Source organism: Micromesistius poutassou, assembly GCF_964030765.1.
Source record: "Micromesistius poutassou genome assembly, chromosome: 3".
Taxonomy (NCBI): Eukaryota; Metazoa; Chordata; class Actinopteri; order Gadiformes; family Gadidae; genus Micromesistius; species Micromesistius poutassou.
The window spans coordinates 13030749-13043935 of NC_140273.1; the positions used below are offsets into that span (position 1 = coordinate 13030749).

The following is a 13187-nucleotide window of genomic DNA, read 5'->3' on the forward strand; positions in this document are numbered from 1 at the left end:
AAAACATTATTTTATTCAATAACACAAAGTAAAATGTATAATAACACATTTTCAACACACATTTTCGGTCTGGTGTGACTTTATATATATATATATATTTAGTTCAGAATACAAAAATACAATATAAAATGTCATATATGTTTTTAACAGTATGAAAAATGATCTGATATCCTATACAATTCAAAGATCATGATCCTGTCTTATACAACTTAGTGTCCTGGTACATAAGTACTAAGTACTAGCAATTATATACTAGTGTCCTAGTACATAATTACCTTGAGCTGTAGCCTCACATTTAGTCCATATTCAGGGGGAACATGTTGCAATACTTCTACATTACTTTGTTTGGTTGATAGGAAAACAAAATGGAATTTAAGTTCTAATAGATTTTTGATTTATGCTAAATTCACACTTGGCCCTGTGCTGCCCCCTCTAGACACACACACACACACACACACACACACACACACTCATACAGGACAAAAGCTGTAACAGTCATCCTCAAAGCATAAATTGACTCAAAAAATGTAAAGTGTAATTATATTAACAAGTTTGGAACCAAGCTGTCAATGCAGTTTTTGAAGGGACTATTGTTTTTTTTTCTTTCTCTATTTACAATTTGGATGTATACATCACCATTGACTACCCAGGTCCTTACTTCTCCCCTCAAGTGTCCACTTTTCCATACGTTCCGTCTGGTGGTCGGTAGGACTTGGGAAACGTCATCAGCTGCAGCATGTTGAAGGCATACTTCCTGCATCTAATATTCTTTTGTACGTTCTCAATCCGACACCCCTCTCTGATGATTCCAATAAAGGGATGGTGGAAAAAACAATGCAAGGGATGGGGGGGGGGGGGGGGGGGGGGGGGGGGTGACAAAAAAAGAAGATAAACATGAGCAAAACAAAGATGAGACATTTTTGGAAATGATGATTAAGGGACTTTTCACTGACATTGGTTGTGTTACTGTGGCAATGCTAGATGTGCTGTAAGTTAATAAGCATGTTTACTAAAACAGGGATTATAGTCAGTTAAATATTATACTTCAGTTTTGTTTCCCCATTTTAATAGTTCTACACAAATAGTTATACTCATTTTAAATGTACAGGTATTATCATTCATGGTATAAGAAAGTAATACCATGAATATTACCAGTGGCTTAGTCATATTTTTATGCATTTCCATGAACTTAGTGAAACTAAGTGAAAATGAAATTCCCCTCTATGAAATAAATACATGAGTGAGAATTAAGGGTGAGTATATGGGGCTAGAAGGTTGACACAATTGTCTCAGTCAAGCTTTACATTTCTGATATTTCAGGATTTTGGACATCGGGTCTCATTTCTAAGTGAGCCAGTGTGTTATTTATCATTGGAGACCGTTTTATATTAGAAATAAAACTATCCTTGTATCACAATTATCACATTACATTTTGGGGGACTACTTTCTCAGCAGCGGCGGAATTTCACTTTGCTCCAGTGTAGCAACCAATTCACTACAGCAGAAGGTAAACAGAGAAGCGCACTCCAGGTAATATCAGTCCGCCACTGCCATAGCTTGCTTCCAACTACAGGGATTATAAACTAAATGCAATGCAATGCAAGGGTAAGTTTATTTCTAACACTATTATATCAACACAGACATTTACATCGATAGTCGGGCATTATAATTAGTTCGCCTCAGAAGTGGGTAAAACTGTTTTAATTGGCAGGCTAGCAGTTCCCCTCGACTTGCGCTAGCCTAGCACCAGCGATTCCTGCAACTAGAAGGACTGAATGAAAAGTGTTGAAAACGGTCTCCAATGATGAATAACACATTGGCTCACTTGGAAATGAGACCCGATGTCCAAAATCCTGAACTACCCCTTTAAGCTTGTAAGAGCTTGGCAAATGAGGAGTGACCATTCAAGAGAGCTAAGCAAACACTTCAGGACTCAAAGAGACGACTGTTTAACAGTTATGGTATGCTGCAGCTGAACCAACCGATGGTGTATATATATTATTTTACACTTCCAAACTCAAGCAAATGTGAACTGGGTTCCTTGCTTTCCATTTCACCTTTGTCTCATCAGAGCAAACACAGTAGTCTGTGAAACCCTGTGTGACTGATAAGGTGTTAGGTGTAAGTTAGGTCTGGATTGACAGCATTTTCGTTAATTATGTATATTTATAATTCATTAGTAATCAATTGCATTTTGTGTTTAGTGTAGTACTTTCTAGTGTTGAAATCTCAGTTCAAAATATTAAAATGAATGTTATACCTTTGCAGTGTATAAAGCTTGACATCCTAAGTTTCACACCCATGCTGATATTTGTCTGTCCTTTGCGTACGTCTATGTCTGGTTTAATGTTTCATGTTTAATTTGTGAAAACATAATTTTAAAAAAATCTTAAAATTTAGTTGGCATTTCCTTCCTGCGAGAGATTCACAGCCAATCGATGCCAATTAACCTTAAAATAAAAAGTATTATATATATATATATATATATATATATATATATACACACTATATACATATATATTCACATATATACATACACAAATATACATATATTTTCTAATGTAAATTTCCATTAGACATGTAGTCCATAGTAACCATTTCACTGTTTGTACCGCACTCGTCGCCCTTGAGGGGAACTGAGGGCTGAAGGTAAATCAGCTAACATATCGACTTCCTATCATCCTCAGGCAAACCCATGGCCCACCACTCCTTGGTTGCTACGTTGCTAGAGGCGGAGGTACTCCCAGCTCAGTTAGCAATTTGCAAACGTGAAGCTCACACTAACAGTTATGAGCTTGTGTGGGGCAATGCTTGCGCCGACATAGTGGCAAAAGTAGCCACTAGGGGCGGCAAACCACACGTGTACATGACTGTCCCTGACCCTTCTCATTTGACAAGGAGATGGTGCAATGGATGGTGCAAGGTTTAGTGCATCACAATAATATATGGTGTATGGGGGGGGGAGCACACCCTCCCATGTGCGAAGTTTACACATGGGAGGGACCATGTGTTGAAAGGGCAAAACAATCCATCACCATTGGTACACAAAGGGCCGAAGTCTAACCACATATTCAGATGGATTTCATCAAACTCACCCCGAGGGGGGGAGTTCCCAACATCAAAAGTTTTCCCAACATCAAAAGCGAGAGCAGGTGCGTTAGACAAAGGAAGTCCTACCGAGATTGGGGCATACCAGCGAAAATAACTAGCGACAATGGCTCACACATTGATGTAGCAATCAGACATATCAGTGTGGACATTTCCATAAGACACGAAGACACTGGGACCACTTAGTTAATAGTTTGTACCGCGCTCATCGCCCTTGAGGGGAACTGAGACAGCCTGAGCTGCATTGCTGGGGTGGTCCAGAGGAGTTGTGGCCTCCCTATCTGCAGCCCTGCCTCAAGGACGTGTTCCTGTTATACCACTGGAGTTATACCACCTGTTATACCCCTGTTCGGGGCTCACTACATTTGCATGCTTGTTGTGTTGTGTGGCCTCACTGCAGAGACTACTTTCCTTTTACACTATTTTTACCCTTTATCATAATAAACTCTTTAAGTTTATTCAGAGTTGTGTTGTCAATATAGAATTTTCAGCACAATGTACAAATATACAGTATATATGTATATATATATTCATACATACATACACATATATATATATATATAATATAAACACCAATGGAAAAAGAAACAAGGAGCAAGCCAGTTATATGGTATTGTCAGGAATTTATTGATATTTAGCAAGCAGAAAAACAAGACTTAAAATGAGCCAGACGACCAGCAGGTGGGAGCTAACCAGCAGCAGGGCTATGGGGTAAAAGTGTCGTGAGGGAGGTTTCCTCTCGCCGGAGCCCGCCTCAGGGTCTTCCCCGTGGGCCACGTCTCCCTGGGTCAGCCGACTGCAGGGCCGCACGCCAGCAGGCCAGACACAACACCACACGAAGGGAGACACAAGATATATACACAGAGAGAAATAAGTAAGATCACTGCTGCTGTGCAGGAACGCTGTGTGAGTGGCGCTCAACCGCCGGCTCAAGAGCTGGATGGGGGCCGCGGGTCCAGATTCGCGTCCGGATCTGAGTCAGCATACGGACGCTGATGTCCACTTTGTCGGCGGAAATAAAATATACAAAGTTTTGTATACTTTTATTTAAAACGTTCTTAGAACTGAATTTCCGACTGCAATGCGAGAGCAATACAAGTTTAGCTGTTCTTATTTGATGGCATGTAGAAAGTTATCTATGTTTTATCTTAAAGGTCACATATTATACCACCAGGTGTGAGTGTGATTAGATAGATTAGATAGATGAGCACCCATGAGTCCACTGGGTTGGCAGGTAGACTATCTATCGATCTATCCAGCATACATCTAGGTGGACACGCCCACTTGTGATGTCAGAAGAGGCAGATTTCCAAAGCGGCTTGTAACGGTTAATCACACTCACACCTGGTGGTAAGTGATGGACAACAGGATCGCATAAAAAACATAAAATAACCATACTAATGCTGTATCTTTCACAGCTGCACCATAACCGCAATCCAAACGTAGGGTAATTTGTCCCTGCCTTGGCCACATGAGTGTACAGAAATTGGTCACCCGCTTGGCTCTGTGATCAGGAGGGGAAAAAGACCCTCCCAAAAATCATCTTGAAGGAAATCGATAGATTGCAATGACTTGAGTGGATCACAATGGATTCATGGCCAATCATTGTCTGATGCTCAACGCTCAGCTTGATAATCGCTTTATGCTGTCCATCACTTTCAATTTGGTCTTACTTCCATAGAAGACAAAAATATGGACTATGAGAAGAGCTCTTGAGCTCTGATTGGGCAAAAACTTGATGGCTGAGGAGTTGAGGAGCACTGGTCTGGATGCAGAAGGGGGTCTCTCGAGGGCTTACGAAGCACGCAGATGCCATGTGAAATGAGTTGGTTGATTGAAGACAGAGGGATCATGCAGCCAGCATCTGGGTCCTTGGTGAATGACGATGTGAAATCAATGAGCCGTCTTGAGGAACACAAGCACATTTTTTCTGGCTATGTGGGCCCCTACTTATTTGAGGTATGCAAAAGTGTAACTCAGTTTTTGCGTACTTCCGGTTTATCCTGTTAAACTTGCATGGAATGCTTACTTAAAAAAATAAATCCTACCCTTAACTTTGAGCAATTCTTTTTCAATTGATGTATGGGGTGTTGTATGAGTTGGTTCATTGTTGAAGGTTGTATAGTATATAGTAGTATAATCATCCTAATACAATGTTAATGTGATACATATTAAAGGTATTTATACATGTAGGTTTATCATATTTTTTATAATCTAAGAAAAGATGGTATCACAGAAAATCCTGATGAAAATGAGAACACTCTAGCCACCTACAGAACCGCGGTGCGGGCAGGGGGGGGGGGGGGGGCTAGCTGCAGAGCCCAGGACATACCTACATGGGAGTAGTGGAAAAGAATAGGAGATGGGACAGAGTTCAGAAAACCTTCCAATTGATGGAGGAAAAAGGGCCTTTTTAAGAATGTAACTATAAACAAGTTTTGTACGATATACTTGTGTCATTATATTACCAGTGTCTCTGATTTTGTTACTTTGTACGCCAATATGTAATTTTTTTTAAATAAAACTCTTATACTATCTAACTTCAACACAAAGAAAGAATGTATTTTCTCTTTGTAGGTATGAATCAAATTTTCCAAAGACCAGACGGGACATGCAAGGCTATGAGGATAGAAGGAAAGTGTTCTGACAATGACAGCAAATGTTTTTTTCAAAAGATGGGACCAAATGCTTTCTAAAGCTGGGAGCAAATGCTTTCTCCATGAAATGTGTATGAAAACAAAATGTTCTCTTTTTTGTTCAATGACGAACATATCAATGTTTTATGATGAGATTGTTTGGAAGTATCAGTAATGTTTTATGATGAGATTGCCATGGCAGTTGATAGGCATTCAAAGACATAAGATCAGCATTTTATAAATCATGTAAACAAAACGTGTACATGATCCATGATCTTAATGATGATATAAAAACACTTAGTTTCTAAGTTTCTAAGTTAATGACAACACAAGAAGATCACCAAGCTATATTATATGGTGTCTTCCCAGAACCGTCTTATTGCCAGCATTATCCCTTGGCAAGTTCAGTATCTATGCAACTCTCTTATGTTTTGGCAGTTACATCATTGGCAGGCTTCAGACACAACAGCTGTGATGCATGATCTGTTTGCTTAAAAATGCTCACCATCTGTCTACCGTCTTGCCTGGTAATGAAATGAGTCGGTTTAAAATCATCAGTTGCTTGATAAAGCTGGAAAGACTAATAATGATGGATTCCAACCCAGTCTCACACCAAAATGTACCATAGCTACGTTGGGCCACAGAGGAAAACTTAGAAGTTTTGGCTCTAAAATTCTGAGACACCTACGTTCTTTTCTCTAGGCCTGCATCCATGTGACATGACTGTCAAGTTTCACAATGTGAGCACAGTTCACATTGCTTACGAGATTATGAGTTCTATGTAAAGGTTCATTTACACAAACCTAGTTGAATATTTATCACCAATAGTGCATCACTTCAGTCAATTATAAGTCTAAAGATAAATAATTAAGCCAGCTTTACTCCAAACGTAACTGTGTTACGTATGTGTTGCAGCTGGACTGCCGTAAATGTGTTGTTTTTGGCATAAACAAGGTTCCGCTGGCTACGAAATGTACACCTATTCTAAGGTGTCTTTTGAAGGAAAACCATTTGACATTTTAATTAAAAAATTACTTTTGTAATCTACAAGGCTTGTTCTTCGTTCTAAAATCACCTTCTGCACACACAAGAGATGTGTTAGCACAGACAGGTTTGGTAGTGACATAACCGATAACCTTTTGCTGAAAGCAATACACCAAGCTCAAGGATTTAACGAGGCAGGTTTATTTGACACAATTCATTCATTGATCAAGTGTGAGAGGCCATTCCTCATCCTGAATGTATGAACTATTTAAGTTGTTCAGTGACATGCTCATTGCAGGCTTACTATTTATGTTTGTTGTTGTTCACATGTTTGTCACGTGACGTGGAAGCAGTCCTAAAAGAAAAGAATGGGCCAAAAGAACGCAGGCATCTCACAACTTTAGAGCCGTTATTGTGAAACTACTGCGTCTTCCTCTATTGACCAATGTAGCTGTACTACATTTTGGTGTGAGACTGGGTTGTGCATTCTGATGACTCTTTACCACTGATTCCAAATTGTCGATCGTGTAAATTGATTGGGGGTGTCAGGAATAAGAAAAACTAGTAGTACTAGAAGTAGGTTACTACTACAAACATTACTATTCATTTAGTCATTTAGCAGACACTTCTATTAAAAGCCAATTGGTCTGGCGATGTCAGGCAACGTTTGTCCTGTCATGCATGCATAAACATTTTGAATGGTTTAGGATTAGGGAAAGGCTTCTACCATGCAATGAATGTACAATAAGGCATGGTTGCAACTGCTACTTACATGCTACACAAACGGAACAAGTGAAGATGCATACATGTGTGCTGCATGTACTTGTACATGTGCTGTGACATGGTGAATGTGTCCACTCAAGGCATTACTTTAACCAACACATACTGGGAAAAAAGCTTCTCTGCATGTTTTTGTTTGGACAGATTTGTTTTCCTGTATTGGCGATTGGCTGAAGCAATAGCTTTGCACATGGGGAGGACGATGTGGTCCCAATGCCTTACCTTCGCATACAGTCCAGCGCACGCGCAAAGTAGTCCTTGCTGAGCTGGTGCTCGTCACGCAGCAGGGCACACTGCTCTAAGGTTACAGACATGGCCGTCCGGTCTTTGGCACTTTTACAGCTGGTGAACCTGACGCCGTTCAACCGCCGACAGATCTGGGAATTGGGGAAGGGGGGGAGGGTGTACGACAAGTTAAACCATGTATGTGAAATATAAACCTATCCACAGACAAAAGAATAGGCGTCCTCTCTTGATGCACAGGGTCATCGCCATGGGCCATGAGCAAAATCAACCGAAAAAGCGGTCTAACTGACAATTTCATTTATTATGTATATATATATATATATATATATATTCAGTTGTATAGAAATGACATATTATACATTATATTCAATGGTAAAAAAGTGATTGATAAATCAGTGACTGTCCGAGACACACATTGCTTATACTAGTGGGAGTACGTGAACCATGTTGAGCCCTTTATGGCCACGCCATCCAAATGTAGCTCTGGCCAGCGCGAGGGGAGCTAGGCCGGTGGGGGCTGAACCCAAACAACAACTCACTAACGTACCAACTCTTCCTATACACTTTATCCTATGTATTTATTAACTAGGATCAATAAAATGGAAGTCACCGGCTTGAGCGTGTTTATAGCATTTTCGGCCATATGCTGCAGTTGAAGATGCAGGATTTAAATACAGGGTTAAGACTATTGCACTTTATAGGCCTATTGGTTTATTTTGTGGCATGTATTAGGCTCCGATCAGCATTTTTGGGTCCGATCACCGATTACCGATCACCAAAATCATGATCTACCGATTGCCGATCATTGCTGATCACAGAATGGTAGGGGAACGGGAATATTCCATATCTTTTATATATAATCTGGATAGGCGGCAAAGACCAGTTTCTGTTCCACAATAGACTATTTTTTCTCTTTGGATCCCCCTTGACTGAAACATGTCGCTCAATGCGTTCATCAAAGCCTCTGCAGAATGTGACTGTAATATACGATACAGAAATGTGCCTGCGTGCATACTGCTGTTATTATGGTACTGAAATGTGCCTGCGTGCATACTGAGCTATGCAAGTGCTCTGTAAACGAAACTTAACGTTAAAGGTGTCATTGCACCGTTTTTTTCAATAATTTTGCATTGGTCAATAGTGAAACGTGGTCAAAAGTGAGTCAGTTTTGGTGAAAAAAATGCTCTGGTGCTCCTGTTTCACAATGTTCTAGTGTGGTGGAGGAGGTGGGCAGGGAGGAACGACATGATTTTGGCTCTTACTCATGACATGCAAAGGACTCGGCTCTGATTGGCTAACAGCACTGTCTGTCACAATAATAAAACCAATAGACCTCCCTCGGTCAAATGTCTATGGGAAATAACAAAAACCCCATGTAATTTCCCATAGACAGATAGATAGATAGAGAGAGGGAGAACGAGAAAGAGAGAGGGAGAGAGAGAGAGAGAGAGAGAGAACCACTGGGCTCCTTGGGGGTTTCTGGTTCATTGAATACAGAAAGAAGAGCTGCCTCGGGGCACCGTGTCCAGGGGACGGTGCGTGCACCGATCCCGCTGGTCGCCGTGCACCGGCCGAGCTCCCGGACTCCGGCGGTGCACTCCCACGGGCACGCCGCGTCCAGGCGTGCCCGAGGCGGCTCTTCTTTCTTTCTTTCTGTATTCAATCGCCGTGCCCGCAGGAGTGCACCGCCGGAGTCCGGGAGCTCAGCCGGTGCACGGCGACTGGGGCATGGCCGCCGTGCACCGCGCCCGGGAGCTCAGCTCAGTGTAGCACAATTTTGTAGACAGGAGATGCTCATGCTGCCACTGGCAAGTTCTGGTTTGAAAAATATATATATAATAATAAATTGCGAGAGTAATTTACGTCAAGTGATCTGCTTTTTTGATCGGCGCTTTTGGGGTTACAATAGTATAAATGTAGCACCAAACATACACTTTCATGTTAGGGCAGACCTTCAGGTTAGGGTGCAGACAAGGAACGCAGCATTTCATTTCATAGTGTTGCACTGTATTTTTTTCATAGTATTTTAACTTGTAACATATAAATTATTTTCTATAAGCCAAGGTTTTATACAAATAATTAGATATATATGTTCAAGTACCGACCCGATAACCTTGAACAAAAAACATGTAATGAACTGAGGCTCACCTGAACAGTTTGTAATTGTAATGTTATTGTTGTATTATGGGTCTGGGAGTCTGTGTGTTTGTACGTGCATGCCAATCATGTGCTGACAGACAGGCCTGACGGTTGGCAAGATAAGATAAGAACAGTTTATGGGGCAGTACCTCCAAAGTGTGCCAAACATGGTTCATCTTCTCTAGAGAATGTGTTTTGTGGTGTGAGGCGGGGATGTATATTTAAACATGTATAAATAAACATGGATGTATATTTGTATACATGTACTGGGCTAAAACAGACAATGCTGAAGGTTTGTAAAGACTTAAAATATAAATGTTTATATTCTGGTGAAGTGGAAACGGCAACACTTCAAGTTTGCTCTTAAAAGCCACGGATCATTGTTTACTTTATGAGGAAAGACCCGAGATATCTCTCGGCCAAAATAAATCGTTAAAAATTCCATCTAGTTTCGACTGTGTTTTTTGATTGTCGGTGCCGTTAAAGAAGTACGATTCTTTAACGATTATTAATGCTACTTTAACGGCACCAAAAATCCAAAAACCCAGTTGAAACTAGATGAAAACGGTTGTAGTTGAAAACGTGATGCAGCTTTTACTTCTCCGCCACCTACAGAGTTTGTTATGTACGATCATTCAAAAACCCCATGTTATTTCCCATAGACATTTGACCGAGGGAACCGGGAGCCTCGGAGGCAGGACTTATTCTTCAGAGGTCTATTGATATCCTAATGTTCCCAGCACTTGATTCACAGATTACTAGCTCTATAATCGTTGTGTAGTACCGTTCCAGCGAGCCATAGTATTTCCACATTCTTCCTCTTCTTCATCACTACATTCTGGCGCAGTGATTCAAGTAACTCCTTTACATCAGAGTGTGTCTGAAAACAAGGTAGACCTGTGACAGAAGAACACATTCAGTCAATCACACAGTCTATACACACAGTGTATATACACAGTGTATATACACAGTTGCCTGAAAAATGTTTTCAGGCCACTGTGTGTTTAGTTGTGTTGCCTGGTTTAGAGTACAAGGTTATTGACACATCCCTGAGCGGCACAAATATTACTAATGACTCTGTGTTGCATTAGAGCCACTGTTTAATATATAGGAAATAAAGAGTAATACAATTGCAGGTATTTTAATTAGTAACTCTGTTCCTATACTTGTATATATTATACTTATATATGATCTCATATATAATGACACATTCTCTAATACTAATGTTTGGTAGGGGTTTTATAAAATTAAGTGTCTTTTGTTTTTTGGTGTTAGGGTTAGGTGTTTTTGTGCTATAGGTTTCCAATACATTTCAAAATGTGGACTTACATTCTACTGGTAATTTCTCACTTAACGATTTGTAATAAACTTCTAAAATGTCAAAGTTCCTCTGGTTTATTCTCTCTTGGAGGGAGATGTCTCCGAACCTGCAAAGAGAATCACAAGGGTCACGTAAAAGCCGTCCATGCAAAAAGCATTTCAATCATCCTGAAAGTCATTGAAAGGAAGTAAAGGTAACAGGTGAAAGCTTGCCATAAAAAAACCTACTTCCATAATCACTGGCTCTAGTTAGCTTCCTTAGGTGCCAACTAATACAACTGAAATACAAAACCACTTTACATCCCCAGGGATGATTAAAGTATCCCTCCAGACACCCATCCGTCTATCCATCCATATATATATATATATATAATACATATATGACAGTGTGTTTATGGAACTATATACACAACTTTAATGGGGACTTTATAGCCATAAGGTGCCCATTCTAGAAATGTTGCAGTCACTGTTAAAGTACCTCTCAGCTAAAGTTTGTTGTTCATTAATTCCCACATTAAACAGCACTGGGAAAACTCTTAGAGGCCGACCCTCCTTGATTTCATCAGGCAGACTGTGGAAAGCCAGCCGGGGTAATGGGACTTCCACAGTGTAGTGGTCTCTGAAAAGAGAAAGAGACAGAGACAGAGAGAGGCCGAGAGGGATATACAGCAGCAAGATGGAAAAAGAGAGAAAGTAGAAGTCAGGTCATATATGTCAAGATGTTGTACAACTGGATACGTTTGGGAATGTGACGCTTCGATGCAAAGCCATGAAATAACAAGGGAGGCTGACAACAATTGGAGCCGCTGCCACAAAGTCTTAACAGAGCTGCCAACCCTCACTCATTGAGCGTGAGACTTAGTATCATATGACCCTCTTTACACACTCACACGCCACACTTCCTATTTCTCACTCAAAATAATGCACTATTTTGCTGCCAACTTACAACGTACATTTCGGACACACAGACAAAAAAAGAAAAACATTTGAAAAACAGTGTGACAGGTGGTGAGACTCCAGTACTGCTAGGGACTAGACATAGAGAGATTCGGTAATATTCCTGATCAGCCCCTCCATTAAAGGCCGAACCAGCCTTTATTTATGTTTCAGCAGCAGATCCTTGTATGTAACCGTCAGTGCTCAGCCCCAGGCTCAGATAGAAGCATGCAGAGCGTTCCCTGAGTCTAAACAAGGCCTAGTCATGCAAGGCAGAGCGTGTGGCGCTTGGCCAGCAGCCACGCTGTAGTAGGGACGGCCTAGGATTCCGACAGGCCCACAGTCCAGTCAGTCTCTGGAAGTGACCTTCATATAGAGGGTTCACGTCACTCGCCTTTAATCGTCATGAGATATGGGAAGCTGACAGTTGCCTAAATAGTCTATAATAATATAATAATATATCATATCATAACAAATACTAAAGTTTATGATGTTCTCTAATCATTTTTATGGCACGTGCCATAAAGGTCAGATCTGGGTTGAAGAATTCCCCCCCACCTCGTGATCAACAACTGTTTTTATTTATGTTCATTTTTATGGTTTGGGTAAGGAGCAGTGGTTATGAAACTGGGGAATGTTTTCTCCCTGGATAATATACATTTGGACATGTGGTCTGGATTTGTCCTTATCGCACTGGCTAGCTACTTGATTTGATAATGGTCTGTCCTTGGTCTGTCCTTATATAATATGAGGATGCTATCGGGGCTTTAATGCTTATCAGAATGCTGGAGGAAAACACCGGTATATGCATTCTTTGATTCAAGCTAAATAAATAATTGTTGCCACCTTGTGATATCTGTATGAAATTGTAGCTTGATATGTGATTGTATCAAAGGCAGTTTGACATCATCATCTGAAACATTCTAATCGTTTTGATTGGTTGCTGCATGAAAATAGTTTCAAAGACTTGAGAGTGACTGTTGCTGCTGAGTTTCAAACACATTTCTAGTGTGTCACAGAGGGCTTTACATCAAGCAA

General features: G+C 40.6%; 1 protein-coding gene across 1 annotated transcript in view; it reads right to left on the reverse strand.

Annotated features, from left to right (window-relative positions):
- Positions 1–125: 125 nt before the first annotated feature.
- Positions 126–13187, reverse strand: part of inpp4b (inositol polyphosphate-4-phosphatase type II B) — a 114812-nt gene continuing 101750 nt past the window's right edge. The window contains exons 16-20 of the mRNA XM_084465652.1: positions 11692–11832; positions 11223–11320; positions 10678–10790; positions 7731–7885; positions 126–799 (exon numbers count right to left, since the gene is read on the reverse strand). Of these exons, the coding sequence (XP_084321778.1) occupies positions 667–799; positions 7731–7885; positions 10678–10790; positions 11223–11320; positions 11692–11832 (640 nt within the window). The 3' untranslated portion in view covers positions 126–666. The remainder of the gene's footprint in view (positions 800–7730; positions 7886–10677; positions 10791–11222; positions 11321–11691; positions 11833–13187) is intronic.